Source organism: Poecilia mexicana, unplaced genomic scaffold (genome assembly GCF_051168715.1).
Source record: "Poecilia mexicana isolate PSO_F unplaced genomic scaffold, ASM5116871v1 scaffold_13, whole genome shotgun sequence".
In the NCBI taxonomy this organism is placed as follows: domain Eukaryota; kingdom Metazoa; phylum Chordata; class Actinopteri; order Cyprinodontiformes; family Poeciliidae; genus Poecilia; species Poecilia mexicana.
In genome coordinates, this window is record NW_028263382.1 from 27402155 (window position 1) to 27421877 (window position 19723).

A 19723-nucleotide genomic window follows, 5' to 3' on the forward strand; every position below is an offset into this window, starting at 1 on the left:
AGGGCTCCACAGCCTCATGAGGGAATGGTTGTTGGGTTTGTGTGTAGTTAGTTTGTGTCTGAAAGCAATGTTTGCTCCTCTCTGTTCACTGTTCAGAGAGGCGGCATTGCATGCTGCTCACTGACCCAGAAGTGAACACTCATCAGATCTACAGCTTTGGATGAATCAGCGAGAGAGCAGCCATTGTGGAGAAGAAGGCCAGGTTGGGGTGGAGGGGTGACGCTCAACAATAATGTCAGTTTGCCTGCATTACATCCTTTTTATTGGATGCAGTAATTATGGAAATGAACACGCTTTTTCTTTCTATGTTGTTATAGCAGTGTGTGTTATGTAGCTGAACTATGCAAATATTTTGAACTACTTCCAAACCTTTGCACAGCAATACACATTTTCCAAGCTCACCTCACTTTGTTAACATTTTAGGCAAAGCTTAAAAGTTTATTCATGCATTTCCTTAGATTTATTGTTATTTAGGATGGCATTATTTATGAGTGATGTTTTTTTAAATAAATATGATTTATTTGTGTTCTTTTTCCACACAAGTACAGATCAATTTATCTGTATTAAATAGAGCACAGACTCTTGCAGAAGATCACTAATCACTGGAATGCCTTCATTCTCTCGCCTCACTAAAAGAAATAATCTTCCAATATTTGGAAAGGCACAACACCGGCCAAACGTCAATAAAGATGAAGAAAAACATAATAGCCTTGTTGAGTGAAATATTGTTAAGTATTTCCTTTTTCTTCTTTTTTGGTTATTTTTATTGGCTGTTGTTGAGTATTTATTGTTTAAAATGCTATTATTTAGTTGTATTCGCACTTCCGCGTTAACGCCTGGCAGTCCAAACTCAGGGATTCAGGTTTGATGCTGTCTGTGACGTCACCAATGAGCGACTCTACCCTTTCACATGGTAGCATGTTAAAGTTGTGACTTCTCGTCGCCAAGGTAGTATAATTCTTACATACTGAAGCTCAAGCTAATGCCACATTGCGTGCGTGAGCTACTGCTAGCCTCAAACTTTATGTGCGTACGTTTTTAACCGCTGTCACGAAGTCAACTGGGGCAAAAAGTAGCATATTAGCGTCGAGGCTAACCAGTTAGCCACATAGCTAAGACAGTTTGTTTTGAAATCTCCTGAAGGCATAGTCGTCTGTGGTGCGGTATGGAGCAATGGTGCGCAGTCAAACATGTCGGCGCTTTTATTGTAACAATTCAACAAATATCAAGCAAAGTTTGTTTGCAGACCACAAAAAAACAAAACAATAAACAATACAGTAACAAAATAAATAACCTTATAATAGGTTATAGGAATAATAATAATAAAGTAAATTCTGTTCCATTAAGTAACAACCTATAAATGGCAAATAAATTGCTTCTGTTTGCTCTTTATAGTGACAAAATAAATTACTTTATAGTGTTTTTTTCATTGATTTATGTTGCATTTTATTTCATCAGAATGCATCCCTGTACATTTTTTGTGTGTGAAAATATACTTACAAATTATTACTACAAACAGGAATATTTAATGAGCATTCAAGTTATTGGAACTATATTGGAGGATCTACATGAGAGCGGCATTCCCATTTTCAGTTATTTTACATGTTGAAGTATTAAAATAATAATTACAAAAGAAAAGCAAAGAAAATTTAATATATCACCCAGGTTAGGTTTTACTCTCATTTAAATGTGAAAAGCAGAAATCAGAGCTGAACTATCTTGAAACCAATATTTATTTTATCCGCACTGAGCTTTCAATTTTAATGACATCATACGCCTATTTTATTACTACCCGATATATTTAAAATGTTTACTAATGTTTATATGTCATCTAGTTACCAGACCTTCCTAGTCTAAATGCAGCATGTGATGTTAAAACAAATTTTTCATGTTTTTACCTTCCTGAATCTGGTCAGTATGGGCAGCCTGTGGTCTGAGGGCCACTCCTCCTCCATCCTCTGTGTCGGTGCGTCTCCGGGCCCAGAGGGCCTGATCGCTTCTGGTGCCGAGGGCGGAGAGGTGACGGTGTGGACTCGAGAGGGCGCCGTGGTCGGGCGTCTGGCTCTCCCCGGACAGGAGGACGTCACCAGCGCAGCGTTCTCGCCCGCAGCCTCAGCCCACCTGTACGTGTCGCACGGAGACGCGGTGAGCGTGTTCGACCCCCGGAGCCTGAAGGGCCCGGTGGAGGATTTCCGAGGTGCAGGGGAGGAGGAGATTAATGCCGTAGCTCTGAACGAGACTGGTTCGAACGTTGCCGTGGCCGACGACTCTGGGGTGGTGAGGATACTCGAGATTCCGGGTGGGAAAGTGTGCCGGAGTCTCCGCAGACACACAAACATCTGCTCCTCCGTGGCTTTCCGACCTCACAGACCCAATAACCTCGTCTCTGTGGGACTGGACATGCAGGTGAGCAGACGAGATTTAAGAGTGTGAATGTCACTTAATATTTATACCGCTTGACCTTTTCACACTTTATTGTGCTACAACCACCTGATTTAATGTGTTTTATCGAGCACATGATCGCAAGGCGGAAGGAAAACAGTATGTGGTGTTCAAGACTTTTTACCAACAACTTTCTCAAAACTGGGACTTTCTCTAACAAACCTCTGAGGCTTCAGAGAACAGCTGGATTTATTATTGAGATTTAATTACACACAGGTGGACTTTATTTAATACAATCAGGTGACTACTAGGGCAATTAGATTCACTGGGTTTAAATACATGTATAGGTTTCAGATTTGCCTCTGCAAAATATGATGTAAAATTCTCATTTTACGTCATCATTTTACATTGTGTACGTAAAATGATGATCATTTTATGTCATCATCACTTCATTAATAAAGCTCTACTTTGTGTTGGTTACAGCTAGACAGTATTGCTTAAAAATAACATTTCAGATTTGTTTATACCAAATTTGATTTTTGATTTCAAATCTTTTCCCCTCCCCCTCACTTTTTTTCCTTATATTTTCTATACAAATTATAGAAAATATATTTTCATAAAAAGTGGCTTTTGTTTTGATAATTCCTTCTGTGACTTGATCTGAATTCAAAGTCAAAATAAATAGAAGCTGTGAAAGACGCTCGTTAAAACCCACACTGTGGAAACCCGAGAAAATTCCACACTTTCCAAAAGTGAAATCTTCAAAAACAGAGAATTTGATTAATCTGTAAAGTCGATTTATCGCCCAGACCTAGTGTAGGTCTAAAAGTTTGTCACAATGTGGCATAATATAAAAAGTTCAGGAGTAATAGATACTTTGATAACGCTCTGCTGGTCAGCCCTTCATATCCGTCTACTTTGCTGTTCCAGGTGATTCTGTGGGGTCTGCAGAAGACCCGCCCACTGTGGACTCTCAACCTGCAGGACGCGGCAGAAGAAGCGGGCGACCAGCAGCAGCGGCCAGGCCAGCTCTTCAACCCCCCTCTGGCTCACTGCGTTTCAGTGTCGGGCTGCGGCAACGTTCTGGGCTGCGCCGCCGAGGACGGCCGGGTCCACTTGATGCGGATTGGCGGCGGCTCCAAACTGGAGCAGCAGGGAGCCATCAAGGCTCACAGTCAGGGAGCCTCCCAGGCCCACTTCATCAGCTTCCTCTCCCACCCTCACTGGATGGTCACCGGGGGAAACGACGGCCTCGTGGCCCTCTGGGACCTCAGCAAGCACCCGGTGGTGAATCCAGAGGGGAAAACGCAAACGACGGCTCCTCAGCGCCGCAAAGGTAAGAGCGGCAGGAGGAGAAGAGAGCAGGAGAAATCGAAGCAGAAGGCAGACGAGGAGGACGAAGCAGCTGCGAAGGACCAGGAGACGCCGACGGAGGAGGAGACGACGTCTGGACCCAAACTGAGCATCAGCCACGGGGACAAGGTGAACTGGCTGTGCCCCGCTGTGCTGAAAGGAGAACCAAGCGTGATAGTTGCAGATCAGAGCACCAATCTGACCGTCTACCCTCTGTCTCAGCTTTAGATCCAACCATGCTACTTTTTCTTCTGTTGAAAGAAGAAATGAACATTTTATTTGGTGAATACTTTTTTTTTTCCTCCAAATTTTATTTGACTTTCGGGTCGCTCTTCATTTGGTTTCTGTCATTAAAACTAGATGCAAACGTTTATATATGTCTTCAATATGGATTATGCCTTTTTGCATGTGTGTGGGCTCCTTTGAAATAAACTCCTTGAAATAAACGTCTTAAAAATGGTTTTATTGACTGTAAAACGACCACATCAGACTTGGAGAAATTTACATTAAACGTTGTCTGCAGCTGCTTTTTACAGAGTGAAATAAAAAAATAACACCAGATGTTAAAATGAAGGCAGGGAAAAAAAAAGCTGTTCCAGATAATATTTGATTCAAAGCAGCACGTTTTTATGTTAATTATTAAGTTATTTATAAATACACACATATATATATATATTCCTCTTCACATTATTGCACTCCCTGGTGAGAAGGCTGTAAAAGGCTTTTTTTTAACCCTTCTGTGGTTTCAGCGCGACGCTCAGAAGATGTCACGGTCAAACAGCGGAGAAGCAGGGGGCTTGTCCCGTCAGACCATCAGTACCCGAAACCACACACAAAAGAAAAACCTCATAAAGGTGCGGACCACACACAGGGATGACAACATCTCTGAGGACCGCAGGAGGGTTTCAGTGAGTTAGAGAAATTTAACCTTTAACTTTATTTTGAAAGGAGGAAACCTTTTTGTTTCAACAAAATTAGGTTTTAGAGCTGCTGATGACTCTTTTCTCTTTGTTTTCAGGTCATTTGACTTCATGACTTTTAAACAATGTTGACAATGAGAAACAGTCACACCATCACAGGTCCTCCACCATGTTTAAGAGCGAATATGAGGTCCTTTGTTTCAGGCCTGACCCAACTGCTGTGTTTGCTGCTCAGATTCAATTTCAATGTAATCTGACCACATCTGCTAAAGTTTAGCAAACTGCATGTTTACGTTAGAGATGGTAGGAAAGAAAAGAATGTTTCCTTGTATCTCTCCCAGATAAAGTTGGCACGAAGACAATATCTGATGGATTTTGAGACCAAATGACCCCTGGATGATCTGAGTGCTGCAGTTCTCTAAAAGCTGTGGTCAATTTTCTACCTCCATCACCAGCCTTCAAAATAAAGGTGGGTTCTTGTCCTGCTTTTTGTCAATTACTGCTCTGACTGTAGATGTCAAAACAAAAAAGTATTTTAATCTTTAATTGCTCCAATTGTCAATAATAGGTATTTCCAAACAAAACTACTTGAATAACATGCTCTTGTCTTTCCTATTTTGAAGAGCCATGTCACTAATTGGTAGTTTGAGGCTCTCTGAACTTTAAGAAGTACAAAGTATTTAAAGTGCAAAATGGCATCAGTGATTCCAAGCTGGATTTGTCTCAATTTTCAGTGAGATAATGATGCAATAAAAAGTTTTAACACTTCCAACATTTAAATCTTGTATAAACTATCACACCATTCAATACTTACCCTTTTACCAATTTACAAAACCACACAGAATCTTTTTCACACGTTTCATTCAAACAAAAGTTTCTTTTTTACTAAGGCAAAACAACAGTAAACGCATACATTCATTTTAAACGTTCAAACAACTGAGCAATTTCTTCTGCAAAACGACAGATTGAAAATAAGGACGACGAGGAAAGGAACAGGGCAAACAGCCCGAGTTAAACAAGAAACGCAATGCACACCCGTCCATTTTTCACAAGGCAGTTTACAGCTTTTCTCTTTAATAACGGCAGCCATACAACAGCAAAGTCTGCTCTTGCAGATTTCACAAAGAAGCGAAGCAAAACTTTGCGCCGAACAAGCCGGATCAGAGGAATCATAATGTCCACAATTACCCAAATGTCTGTTAAACTCGTGAGTCTGGATGATTTCCCACGTTTGAAAGATCTTTCTTGTGGTGCGTGGATGTTTAAGTGGAGTTAAGAGGCAGAGGTTGCACAGAGCCAGGGAAGCGTCTCGTCTCCCCTCCTCTGATTATCAAGGAGGACGGCAGGCGCTCCCTGTCTGAGGTTTGTGCCTGTTGAGGCAGAAGTGCGTCCGGTGAGTCGAGCTGCGGCGTTTACAGCTTAGCCAGGCTCTTCTCCAGGCTCTCGATGTCACCGTCCCCGTCCTTGCCCTTGCTGCCGCGGGCGCTGCACTCCAGGAACTCCACCTTCATGGGCAGCTGGCTGAACTCGAAATCCTTGCCTTTTTTCCCCAGATACACGCTGCCGCCTACAGAGCCGTCCTGGGCGCTCAGAGCTGCAGAGCGGGTCACTCTCAGCGTGTTCCTGCGGGGAAGAACAGCAGTGTTTATTAGTAAAATGCCTCTTTAGTTTGAGTTGAAAGTTTACGGTTCATTCACAGGTTGTCGAATTCAAGCAATTCTTTGGTCTGATAGACCTGGACGTTGACCCATTTCACGTTGCAAAACGTATCTTCCTTCATCTGCCTTCATCCCAATCCTAATCCATAGGGTTTAATATAAAGCTGCCCCACCCTTTGAAGCTGTGGCAACATCTGGGAAGGCTTTCCACAAGGGTTAGGTGCGTTTGCGGTAATATTTTGCTGTTCTTTCATTCTTGAGGTCAGACACTGGCGTTGGACGAGAAGCCCTGATTAGAAGTCCCTGCTGTAATTCATGAGGCCAGGACTCTGCCTGTAGTTCCTCATTGCCAAACTTGGATCATCCGCGTCTTTATGGACTTTGATCTGAGTAACTGGTGCAAAGTCAAGTTGGATCAAGGAGAAAGTATCTTCAAAATGGTACCGCAGGGTTGGAAAAAGGAAGTTGTCCAAAAGGTCTTGGTAAACAGAAGCATAAGGAGTTCCTTTCACTGCGAAATGACAGATTGCAGTGAAAGGTTTTCCAGACTGGATTTTTTTTTTTTTGCAAAAGCCTGTTTCAATGATTGATGTATTCAAACTAATACTTACGGCATTACATTAGTTATGTCTTATTTACATGCAGACATTAGGATGAAGCAAGGTGAATACTAGCAGGCGTCAATGCAGACATTGTGAATTTGTAAAAGCGGGTTAAGACGTCATCAGCGAGACCGTTAACATTAAAGGTGGAAGTTTTTATTTTGAAATAGACACTTACAGTTCCTTCTCCAGCTGCTGCTGAATCAGTTTAGCAGATTTTGCCATCGCAACATCTACGCAGAAGAAGAGATAATTTAATGAGGTCACTGTGTTGCAGATAGATGGTGTAGGATAAAATATCACACAAAGAGTAGGTAAAAGAAAAAAAAAAGTGTTGAGTCACCTTGTTTGTTGCATACCACCAGCAGAGTTGGAGCGATTCTGTAGACCACTGGGTCCGTCAACAGCATGTAGAGGAACTCGGCCACATCTCTCACCTCCTTCTGGAAGATGGCGCTGTCCACCACAAACACGATAGCTCTGGAAAGACAACAGGCGAGTTAATCCAGTGATGATTCACAACAGGATTTTAAATTGCAGGGGAATTCAGTTTTAAAAACTTAAATATTTTAGAAATTGTAACGTTTTAAATGTCAAGGTTTGGACAGGTTTAACTGATTTTTCATGATCCCAACAACATGAGGAGAAAAGTGTGAAGACGGAGCCACACAGGAGGGTCTCACTTGGCTGCAGACTTGAACTTCTCCAGGTACTGAGACCGCAGACTGTCATGTCCTGGCAGGTCTATCAGAGTCCAGGTGCAGTTCTGAAAGGAAGGAGGAAAACTGTGGATCACTGTCAACATACAAAGACAACAAAGCAGTGAATTAAGAAAAAAACAAATCACACCACTTCTGGTGATTTTTATAACCACCAACTCCAAGTTGGCCAACACAGAGTACTACACAACTATAAATTAAGGGCGGAGGGGATATGTGGTTTTCTAAATGTTTTAAGAGATGAAAATCTCAAATGTGTGGTGTGCATTTTTGCCCTGCCCCTTTTACTCTCATACCCTAAATAACATCCAGTAAAAAAAAAAAAATCATAACTTTAATGATATTAACATTTATGCAAGGCATTGTTGCAGCAGTCTGTGACTTACTCTGTCGTTTTTAGCTTTGTATGGAGCGCTGCTGTCTGTGATGGAGGTCTGTGTGCGCTTGAACTTCCCTGACAGCAGCTGGAGAGACATAAACACAACACAGTATAAAATAAAGGAACCCTCCAGCAGTCATTATTATCGTGATGTCCTGTTGAGAGCAACGTGGCCAGGGCTCACCCGGATAAACAGAAGGGTTTTCCCAGAGTCACACAGTCCCACCAGCAGCACGGCGCTCCGGACTGTTTTACTGGTTAAAAAGTACTTCAAGAAGACTGAAATAAATTAGAAAATTAATTGTGAGTTTGGTAGTCAGTGAGCAAAAGCAGCAGTTTGAATGACTTCCTTGTTCGTGTTTGTTTAAGCAATAAGCTTACAGTTTTAAACCGTGTTTAAAATGCTGAAGATAGAGTACAAGTTGTTCCTGAGAAGACAGCTTTATGTTTGCCTGACAGTTTTTCACTCGCTAAGCTACATGCTAAAGCTAGCCTGCTAAGCTAACAAGCTAACGCGCGCTGCAAGTTCCTACCGCAGGTGATGACAACCACCGCCAGAGCCACGATCACTCCAACCAGAACCACGGGGTCCTGCTCCTCCAGCTGCTGCCGAAGGGACTCGATGTAAGGCTCCCACGGGTTCTTTGTCATCTCCGCGTCCGTTTTCTCCAGGTCCGTTACAGTGTATCGGCGAGCCCGTTCAAGCTAATCTGAGATGGGACACGTCTCCTTTTGGAGGCTGTAGGGAGAGCGAAGGGCCACCAGGGGGCGCCGCGGAGCTGCTAGTGAGACTATTATTAGAGGGTCAGAAGTGGGTAGAGTAGCCAAAAATTGTATCGGGTTATTTTTGCTTTTGTAAAATTAAAAAAGGTAACTTTTTTAATTACCTTTTCATCTCTCTCAAGTAAGAGAGAGAGAGAAAAAATTTTTTATAAATAGGTTACTCAAGTAATGAGTAGCTAATCACAACATGGATGCTAAAATGAAAACAAATAAATAACATAATTACAAAATAAGAAATTTAGGTAGAGGAAACATTTCCCAAATAAATTTTTTCAACTAAACTTATTAAACTAGTACTAGGGAGAGCATATGTTAAAACCGGATAAAGTACTGTGTGCTGAACTCACACCAGGTGATTCACGTGTTAGTAGATGGCCAGGAGACAACTAGTAAAGGGCATTTCTCTTATCAAATATATTTTATAAATGGATTTTTGTAATTGAAATACAATAAAATGGAAAACAACTAATACACTCATCTTAATGCTACACTCAAAAAGATTTAGTAACAAATAAAACATGGAGAAAACTTACATTACTAGCTAATATACATACATTAATGCTACACTCAAAGATTACATGGGTCTACATTTTATTATCAACCAAAGAAAAAGACACATGTGTCTTCCAAATGCCATAAACACTTACAAAGATGAAAGTTTTTCCAACTACAAGGCGTACATTACGATTGTTAGAGAGTCGTTGTATTGATGTTTGGTGTGTGTTTACTTTCTCCTAAATGACTAAATTCTTGTTGACAAGGTTACCAAAAAAAAAAAAAAAAAAAAAAAAACCGTCGAAGATAGTGTGCTGCTGCTAGGAGCTCTCACTCGGTCATGTTTCTGCAAATATAATATGACATAGATCGTTTATAGCACATATGTAACACTCTGGTCTAACTTCAAACTCCAAACCAATAAACACTTTTTAGCATGAATTTTGCATTAATTTTGCCATGAACATATTTACTAACTTATCAATGTAGCTTATTTCCACCATAAACTAACCTACAGTATTTGATCGAATGACATGAAATACTCCTAAAAGCATTTTTTTTCACTCAAAAATTAATTGCACAGTGCAGAAGATACTGGGCCACTTTTTTAAATCGATTTTCTCGAAAGTTTGACTTTTTTTCTTAATTAATTTTTCCACTCAAATTTTCTTATTTTTTAAATATATTTTTTTCCTCTACTTGCATTATCTCATCCAGTCTGTAACACCCTATCGAGGGCATATTTAAATCAACAAGATAGGCAGTTACTTCGTTTGCAATGTCTGTATTCATGCCGATCAATATAATAATGAACGCAAACGCACTGCCAAATGTCATACTAAATGTGATACTCTTTTTAAATTATTCCTCATCAGCCTTGGGAGTTTTTGGTTCTCAATAGAGACCAGATGCGCTTTGACGCACGTCTCCAGCTTCGGCGCGCTTTTTTATTCGCTCTCTGGATATTTGACTCCTCGGCTCTCGGCACCATGTCAAACGTCAGAGAGCCCAGTTATTCTATAGGAAGAGGTTGTGTGTCATTCATACCGTACTCTTAAAGGGGGGCACGCTCGTTGTTTCTTTTTTTTTTCTTCTTTTTTTTAATCGGGAGCAGGAGGTGGCAAACTCCTTCTGATGGTTTCATCGGGAGCTCTGTAGGGTTTCCTGTTTCCATTTCTAGGCTGTGACGGGATTTACTTGAAAAACCAATCTGTTTCTGTGGGATATCTCCGTCAGGGATCATTTCAAAGAAAGAAGATGGCTCTGGGTTACCTCTACGCGCTGTGCGTGTGGATAGGTTTGTTGCATCCCTCACTTGGAACCGGGTTTGTTTATCGCTTTCCAGGGATCGCCCTGCAGCGGCACCGCATCCACTCCGAACAGGGCAGCAGTACGGGTCCGCCGGGAGCCGGGTCCTCACTTAGGTGCGCCCATTCCGGAGGGCTGGCTGCAATTTACGCGCATCGCAGCATCTTTTCCCTTGCCGTATTGTGTCTTGTCTGTCAGCTGTTATCAGTAAGAATTGCATCTCTCTTTGCGTTTTAGGAACTGGTGTCAGTACACTGCTACCAAGACAGTGCCCTGCAAAGTGCACAATGGGACTGAAACCTCAGTGCAGAGGGTGATGCAGGGCTGCCGGTGGCCTGGACCGTGCAGCAAAGTCATCAGGTAGAGTCCTCCAACATGCATCCCTCACTCAATTCCACCAATCTTAGCAACATTTTCTGTTCGGAAATTTGATCGGGATTTCTTCTATTTAAAAAAAAAGGAAAAAATCATGGAGTCCTGCGCAAAGCAGGGGCGTATTTAGTGTGACAACGGCCTGGGGTTGTTGTTTCCCTAGAATATGTTTATATCTCTTGCAGTTTTTCATTAAAAGAAAGGTGGAAATTCTCAAATTCTCTTTTAAAAGCTGAAGCTATATTTGTAATTTGCTTACAAATATATCCACAAAAGGTATTAAGTAGCTTCTCAACAACACCTGATGAACAAAATAATAAGTTCAGCGGAGCTAATTTGAAGCTGTGAAAACTGTAAAATGTTTTTTTTTTTTTTTTTTAAAGTTAAAAGGAACCTTTAAAAATATTTCTTGGTTGTTTACAAAAGGCTGTACTGCCGGGTTTTTAAATGAACATCAAGAGAACCTTTAAGGAAAGTTCCCTGAATGTTCCCAAGCTGTTACATTTAGGGTACATCTGCTGAATGTTACATTATAGAAGATGTTGATGTCCACCATGGGACATTTAAGTGTTCCCTGAAGGTATTCTAAACGTTACATCGCTAAAGATGTAGGGAACGATCCCTTAAGATAGATATGCTCTAAGAAACCTGGAGAACAATCCTTGAAGTTCTCGAATCAGCACATTGTCATTGTTGCACCTATCCTTTAGAGAGCTCTCAGGTAATGTTCACAAAAGACTCTAAATGTTGCATTGCTAAAAGATTAGCTGACAGTCCTCAGGTAATCTTTTGTGAACAATACTTCAGGTTTTCTAAAGCTTTCGTGTTAAAAGTTGTAGATAACCTTCAGAGAACTGGATATTCTCCAAAGTTTACATTGTGAAAGATCTGTTCTCTGGCTCCATGTCCAACAGAGAACTTTATTAGGATATTCCTGGAAGTGAAAGATGTATTTAACACACAGGGAACCTCTGAAAGAACATTGCTCGTTAGATAGCAATGTTGAAATTAACCTTCTGAAAACTTTTGGGAAGCATTTCTGGAAGGTTCTCTAAAAATAATAGCCTTAAGAGATCCTTTAGGGTTCATTCCCAGAAGGTTCCCTGAAGGTTAAGACATAGTGGAACCTCAGTGAGTGTTCCCTGAAGGTTTTCTAAAAGTTGTACCATTCAGGGAACCTTTAGGAAAGTTTCCCCTCATGTCCTAGAAAACGGGTCAACCGCTTTCTGAAGGTTACACTGTGAAAGTTGTGGGTAAACTCCAGGGAACATTTAGAGCACATTCCCTTCCCTAATAGTTCCCAGAAATCAACCTTTGGAGATTTTTAGGAAACATTCCCTGAAGGTTCTCTAAAGGTTACAGTTTTAATCTCCAGAAATTTCCCTCATAGTTTCCAGGAGGTCAATGTAGAACCTTTAACCTTTAGGAAATGTTCTCCACGGGTTCCTCTGGTTAAAGTTCACTGGATCTCTGCTCAAAGTGTCAACCTCAATTAGTCTGAATCTTTGCTTGTTGTTTTCCTTTCATCCAGACCTAATTTTTGTCCCTCTAATCATTTATGCCAAAAAACAAATCAGATTGGCACATTTTCTGCTTCGATAACGTTTCCGTTTCGTTCTGCGCAGCTACAGAACCGTTATCAAGCCGTCGTTTAAGATCACTTACAAGCAAATCACGGCTCTGGAGTGGAGGTGCTGCCCTGGATTTGTGGGGCTGGAGTGTCGCGAAGGTGAGTTTTGTTGTTTTTTTTCTTTTTAAAAGTCAGTCTTTGGGAACAGAGTTATCAGAGACAAGTTTTCTCAAGGACCACATGTTTAGTCTGGACACATCTGTGTGTTTTTAGCAGCACCAGGCATCTCTACCCACATCAGTGCCCTTTTTATGTGAGGTGGTATGTATCTGGTTAGCTCGCTAATCACCCCACTGTACTCTGAACCAGTCGGCCTCTTAAAAGTGGGCTTGAATTAAGAGAGAGAGTCTGCGTTTGATTACTTTCAGGAAGAGGCACCGCTAAACCCCCCCCCCCCCCCCTCCCAGAAAAAACCCTTGCAGTTTAAAGGACTCCTGTCCTCTGCAAGTTAGAACCACAGTGTTTCTCTTTTCGGTGCCTCGCTCTCGTTATGTGTGCACATAAACACATTTTAGCCCTTTTACAGCGATGAGTCAGTTTCTGCCTGCTTCTTAAATATCACCACGGTCCCTACAGCTATAGGGATGAATGAGAAAAGCTCGGCCGGGCGGCTTGTAAAGCGCAGGGCTTCTTGCGGTGGAGCACTCTGGTCATGGTCGCCACAGACCGCAGACGTTGGGCTCGAGAAAAAGACCCAGGGCCGGTCGAGCCGCAGTGGTCAGTACCGGGGGGAAAAAGAGCCAGAGCTTGTGGCAGGAGATTCATATAATATGTTTTAAATATCACAGATGCTTGTAAAAAGAAAGAAGGAAAAAACGTTTACGTCGGTTGGAGTAATTTAAAATGCACGCTTATATGAACAATTTCTCTTAAAATTGCTGGGTAAAGACATCAGCTTGGTGGGGCTGTGCTGTAAATTCAGTTTTCATTGAAAACCACGAATCTCTTCGGCCAACATTAACAGTTAGCTCAAAAAGCAGCTCTCGCCTATATTGCTCATAATTACCACACCTTGTTCTGTTTCAGGGGATTATTCACTGCTGCCTTTGGATGTGAACATTTGACCGCAGAAACACACTTTGAGACGTATGAGATAAACAGAGATTATTACAAACCATTATTTCTCACCCCTGGATGATATTCTGAATGTAGGTGTGTGTAACACCATAGATTATGGTTCCCTCGAGACCAAAGCAGCGCAAGAGTGTGAAGAAGTAATCAGCTGTTTATTTAACTTTAGCTGAAATGTGTTTGCAGTCTCCGACGGCTGCGACGCGGCGCGGTAATTGTCTCCATATGGAGAGATGTGGTTGGAGGAGTTAAAGATCGTAGCTGATGTCACACTGAGGGGTGGAGGCAGAGCTGGCAGAGGTCAAAATGTCAGGGTGAGACCACAGGAAAGGAGGACGCGGCGGAGGGAAAACTTAGTGCAGACATAACACTGAGCTGAAGAGAAGAGTCAAGTGTTTCTGTTCCACAGCAAGCAGCTGCTGCAAGCTGCACAGTTGCCCGAATGACGTTAGCGAACCAAACACCTCCTCAGCAACTCTTTGTGACATATGTGAACATAACGAGACTTGTTGGTGCTCAGATGTTTGAGCTCTGGCTCCGAAAGCTCGTTTGTGGACACTTAGAGCATGTTTGTGCCGTAAGAGGAACAGAAATGAAAGCGGCAGCAAACGTGGATAAAATGCTATGAATATCAAGACTTTGAATGGGCTCATTAGCAAAGGTTTTGCAATACATCCAGAAGTAGATGAGTGCTGGTGAGAAAAAATTCAGTTGTGGGTCTTAATCAGGGGTGAAAGTAGGCGGGTACGGTCGGGTACTGCATACCCCTAAAAGATTTAGTGGGGGTACGCAGTACCTGCAAGAGAGGGGAACGGCTGTCTGCTGTAAAGAATCAGTGGGTTCACTGTGCAGCGGTGAGTGATTAGTTTTTCAAGAACAATCTAAAACACGACTTAATCAGTTAATAAAAAGCTTTTTTCCCATTTCATATCCTGAAAACTTAATGTCGTAACGGACTGAATGTTATGTTTTTAACGTTTTTGTCCCTGCTCGGCTCGTGGCGGTTGCCATGGCAATGGGTGTGGTTAAATGACAAAGAGCGAGAATAAAAGGGCGCAAGTGGTTTTGAGTTGATCACCTGTTCGAGTTGTTTTACCTTTGTTTACCTTTGCTGTGGCGCTTTACAGCCGCTGTAGTTTCTGAATGTTCAATAAACGACAAACTTGGACCAGTTACCTCGTTCTTTGTGACTATACGTCATTCACAACAAACATCAAACACGGTAAATATGTTTCATTAAGTATTCAAACAAATGGCTTCTACCGCGATAATTATGTGAAATTAATTTAATTCTCTGGTATTTAAAAAAAATAGTTTGGGCATCTTGCTTTGAGCTCAGAGTATATTAATTAGTCATTCGGACTAGAGAAGTGTGGTCGGATGGTTACAAAGAGAGGGAAGGTCATCCACACTGAGGGGGTCTCACTTCCAGAAGGAACAATAGCAGACATAGAGGACAGTTACAAGTACCTGGGAATATCACAAGCAAATGGCAACCTGAATGAGGTCACAAGGAAAGGAGCCACAGCCAAATACCTCCAACGAATAAGGCAAGTCCTGAGAAGCCAGCTCAATGGAAAAAACAAGATCTGTGCAATAAACAGCTACGCCTTAATACCAGTAATCAGATACCCTGCAGGAATAATTAGCTGGCCAACGAAGGAGATAAAGACCACGGATGTTAAGACTCGGAAGCTACTAACCATGCATGGAGGGTTCCACCCCAAATCCAGCACCCTGAGACTGTACATGAGCCATGAGGAAGGAGGCAGAGGACTAGTGAGAGCCACTGTCCAGGATGAAACATCCCAGATCCATAAATACATCAAGGAGAAAGCCTCAACGGACGATGTGCTCAGCGAATGTCTCAGACAATGGGGAACAGAGGATGAGGTGCTGGAGGAACCATCATGGGAGGACAAGCCCCTACATGGGATGTACCACCGACAAATAACTGAAGTGGCTGATATCAGGAAATCCTCCCAATGGCTGGAGAAAGCTGGACTCAAGGACAGCACAGAGGCCCTCATCCTGGCCGCCCAGGAACAGGCCCTAAACACCAGAGCAATAGAGGCTCAGATCTACCACACCAGACAAGACCCAAGGTGTAGGTTGTGCAAGGAGGCCCCTGAGACAGTCCAGCACTGTCAGCAGGGTGCAAGATGCTGGCAGGGAAAGCGTACATGGAACAACATAACCAAGTGGCGGGCATAGTGTACAGAAACATCTGTGCAGAATATGGACTGGAAGCCCCGAGATCAAAGTGGGGAACACCCCCAAAGGTGGTGGAGAATGACCGTAAACTGTCAGGAATGTTGCCTTAAATATCGCTCGTTTATAACATCTTGTTGTCAGTTTACTTTCATATATAGAACTAAATCTTTTAGGTTAAGCCGTTTTAATTCTGGGATAGTCACATGTCCAAAATTTTACTGCTAACTTTGTTTAAAAGTTAGCTAGTCTAGTCACAATGATTTAGAATGAGACTGAAACAGCAGCGAAATTAGCCTTTTTATTATTTAAAGTGAGCTACACCTGATCATACTCGACCACTTAACATGTATTTATATATTATATTATATTATATTATATTATATTATATTATATTATATTATATTATATTATATTATTTTTTTTAGATATTTAGGAGAACAGCAGTGCTAGAATGATGTTGAAGAAAGGTGAAGAAGCTCTGGTGAGATCTTCATTTAGTTTACTGAAATATGTATTAACTGTTTTTAATTTTTAATAAGCTAAACTATTTTATTATGAGAGGAGCAGGTTAGGGAAGACTTAAGAGAGCCAGGTGGAGTTTCAGAGTGTAAAGATATTAACAATTATATTAATTAATCATATTAAAAATTATATTAATTATATTAAAAAATTATATTAATTACAGGAGACAATAAGAAAAGTGCTTGAGGAGAGGTTTAAAAATAAATTAGTGATATGATAAAAACATACTTTTTATATTTAGTTCACATTCTGACACTGTACATTACTGAAGTGTCTGTTGTAAATACATGAATCCATGCAGCAACATCAGGCTGCAGAGACAGAAACACATATCCGTAGATATTTTAGTTAAATGTTTGCAGCTGAAAATGACGGAAAAAAAAACATTTAGGCTTTTTGCCTCAGTGTTTTTCATGGCTCTTCTTTGGTAAGTTACTGAATGCAGGGCTGGAAAGTGAGACTGAGTTAACAGTGAGGAGCTAAGGTATCTGTTAGACGTGAAAAGTATATATTTTTTTTATTTTGTAGATCAAACTGTTGCACTGATGTAGAGAGTTGTTAAAGAAGAACAAAACTTGTTTAGATTTTATTTTTGTTGGTCAAATTGCTGTATTGAGTTTAAAACTGCCGAGTCCTATTTTATGAGCTGTTTTCTACTTTGGTTTAAGAAAGAGGTAGAACCAGTTCAATTGCCAGTCAATTTATATCAGTGCATTTTGACCAATAATCAAATGTCTTTTGACCAATAAAATATATCAGAATCTGGTAGCCTGTCTGTGCTACCAGAGTATGTAGCTTGCTAGTTGTGAGAGGCAAATGCTAAAGTGAGTGTTCATCCTGGAATGACAGTCATTATACTGCATAACTTTAATCTGATTATTGGATTGTAAATAGTAACATGTTAGAATACTTGTTACTGAAACAAGGGTCAGATTAGAGTAACGCGATACTGATGTGTTGACGGCATCAGGCACGTGCAGAGGGGGCGGCTGAGGGTGCTTGAGCACCTGCCCCTTTTGCTCCTTGCCCCCAAGTGCCCTTTAGGTCAAACTTTTACTTATTTATTTATTTTTTTTGGTATTATTTTCTAAGCCGTCTTCTGACACATAATAACATGTACTAAATTTTTTTTTTTTTTTTTGTAAAAACATAAGCCCTCCGGTCACCTTGTTACCTTTGACCTTTTGCCCGTGACGCATGACGCAGTTGCCTCTCGCACAGTGAGATAAGGCGGCTAACTGGAGCTGAACGTAGCGAACGTTCCAGATTACAGAACAGTTTTTGGTGAATTAAAAAAAACGTTTTTGGTGAATAAAGTGGAGCAGACTTGCTACTTGTCAGATGACGGAAAACGTTGAACGTATCGTTTCTGCTTCAGCACAGAGTAGCGGTTTAAGCAGAGAGGTAATGAAATACAACAGACACTGACAGGCCTCTACGTCTGCTTTTCTCTGAAGAACTACTGAGCAGGAGGAGACAGCCAGGTGAGGAAAAACTGTTCTTATCTATCGATTCAATATTTTTATCATGCAGACTTTAGGCTGCTGTTGTTGTGCTGTTAGCTAGCTGCTAGCTAATGACTTTGCTACCAAAGCTAGATAAATAAAAAGCTTCTTCCCTGTATCGTTAATGATATCAGTCATTCTTCAGTATCGCTTATGCAATAGGGGCACATCGCCCTTCCAAAACCTATACCTATAAATATATTTAAAAGTGATAAGAGCGGTTTAGTTTGGTTTTGAAGCCTTTATCCTTTAACGGGCTAATTAGTAATGTTTTCACACTTTAAGCAGTGACAGCTGGGGTCACAAGTCTCTGACGGGGTAATTTTGTGGGTCGAAGGTCAAAAACTTTGGCAGCCACCCTTCTAAGTTACATCAGGTTGCTTTGGGGTTTCATGTTATATTACACGTCTTTGTTGGCCAACTGTTCCTCGGGGCGCTGACATTGCTCTCACATTTCATCTAGTTTTACACAATCTGTCCCACCGATCGTAAAATTTTAAAGCCTGATGAGCATGAAAAGCATATTTTTTCCCCGAGCCCCTTATAGGTCTCATTTGTTCTTGCCACAGTAACTTTCCACGACCATGCGTTAACGCTTGGACAATGTCTCCTATCTTGAAACTAAGCAGGATGCTGGCCCACGGCAGATTGAGATTTCACTGACTGAAAACAAATTAACTGCTAATCCCAGCAATTCACATATTTTTGACTAATTCAGATGGACATTTTTGGATCAGCTTCCCCAGCATAAAAAGAACAAAGGGTAATGTCTGAGATGTGGTGATACAGTTGGGTTTTCATGTACTTTTCGTGAGGGACTGGATCAAATGTCTGGAAAGAAATGTGACTTAGCTTGTGTGCTAAGCTAAGCTATCAATCTTCTTTTCCGTTTAACAGGCAGATATGAAACATGTTATCCGTCTTATGTAACGCTTGGCAAAAAAAACAACACATGAGCGTATTTCCCAGACTGTCAGACGATTCCTCTGACTAATACCAGAGCTGTGTAAATGTGCTTTTGCGTTCATGTTTGGGTCTCTCAAGCAACACCGACCATGCAGCTCCGAGCAGCTGAAGTCTGCCGTAATGGAGCCAGCGGTTTTATCAGGACAGCCTTAACCGATGAAGGTGACGTCATCTCTGGTTTTAGTTTGATGGGGGCTCTGGCCGCACTTCAGACACAACGACAACCCGATGGAGAAGACGAAGTTTAGTCTGTTTTAACCGAGATTGTTTCTCTCACCTCTGCACATGCTAGCTGTGCAAAGGGGTTAATAAAAGTCGACAGTTAAAAAAAAAAAAAGTTATAAAACGACCTGAGAAAAGTTTACATAAAACACGACATGTCCCATGTTGTCATATTTTCTAAATAGAAACAAAGCTAAGTTTAAAAAGCTGTGGACGCCGTTGTTGCTCTTGGAGACTTATTTAAAATTCATTCAATTATCTGACAGCAGGACATTTCGAAAATAAATTTGCTTAACGGAAACGCAGCAATTGGGTGGGGGGGGGAAACAAAAACGCGTTTTTTGTTATAAAGTTTTGTCTGTAGCAAAATTAGTTTATTTTGTGTCACACGATTAACAACCGATGCTGCCACTGCGGAAGCCACGAAGAAGAAGACGACAGGAAGTAGTTGAATGATAATTTTTTAATGACTTATCGCGTGAACAAACTTAGTCACATGTGATTTGAGGCCACCGTAAAACGTAGCTGAAAGTGGAGTAACAAGAGAGGAATAATGCCAAACAAAGCAGCAAAGCTAAACAGAATGATTTAAAAGAACAGAGTCAAGATGCCCAAGTGTCCT

General features: G+C 41.3%; 3 protein-coding genes across 3 annotated transcripts in view; 2 read left to right on the forward strand and 1 right to left on the reverse strand.

Annotated features, from left to right (window-relative positions):
• The first annotated feature begins 855 nt into the window (after positions 1-855).
• wdr53 (WD repeat domain 53) lies at positions 856-4181 on the forward strand. The gene is made up of 3 exons (XM_015009561.2): positions 856-948; positions 1917-2406; positions 3313-4181. Exons 2-3 carry the CDS (start codon positions 1918-1920, stop codon positions 3961-3963), a joined length of 1140 nt encoding a protein of 379 aa, XP_014865047.2. The 5' UTR covers positions 856-948; position 1917; the 3' UTR covers positions 3964-4181.
• A 1331-nt stretch (positions 4182-5512) lies between these two features.
• Positions 5513-8760, reverse strand: srprb (SRP receptor subunit beta). Its single transcript, XM_015009562.2, has 7 exons — positions 8547-8760; positions 8198-8292; positions 8021-8098; positions 7599-7681; positions 7259-7395; positions 7094-7148; positions 5513-6278 (listed from the first exon to the last, which is right to left on the reverse strand). Exons 1-7 carry the CDS (start codon positions 8662-8664, stop codon positions 6068-6070), a joined length of 777 nt encoding a protein of 258 aa, XP_014865048.1. The 5' UTR covers positions 8665-8760; the 3' UTR covers positions 5513-6067.
• Positions 8761-9104: 344 nt separating this feature from the next.
• The window catches only part of col26a1 (collagen, type XXVI, alpha 1), a 35599-nt gene continuing 24980 nt past the window's right edge, over positions 9105-19723 (forward strand). The window contains exons 1-3 of the mRNA XM_015009563.2: positions 9105-10715; positions 10837-10959; positions 12597-12700. Coding sequence (XP_014865049.2) covers positions 10549-10715; positions 10837-10959; positions 12597-12700 — 394 coding nt within the window. The 5' untranslated portion in view covers positions 9105-10548. The remainder of the gene's footprint in view (positions 10716-10836; positions 10960-12596; positions 12701-19723) is intronic.

Coding starts and splice junctions, on each gene's coding strand:
- srprb (XM_015009562.2), bottom strand. CDS start 8,664: ATGACAAAGAACCCGTGGGAGCCTTACATCGAGTCCCTTCGGCAGCAG. Junction 8,293..8,546: donor GGTGGTTGTCATCACCTGCG/GTAGGAACTTGC, acceptor AATTTATTTCAG/TCTTCTTGAAGTACTTTTTA. Junction 7,682..8,020: donor ACAAAGCTAAAAACGACAGA/GTAAGTCACAGA, acceptor CCTTCCTTTCAG/AACTGCACCTGGACTCTGAT.
- wdr53 (XM_015009561.2), top strand. CDS start 1,918: ATGGGCAGCCTGTGGTCTGAGGGCCACTCCTCCTCCATCCTCTGTGTC. Junction 2,407..3,312: donor CTGTGGGACTGGACATGCAG/GTGAGCAGACGA, acceptor TTGCTGTTCCAG/GTGATTCTGTGGGGTCTGCA.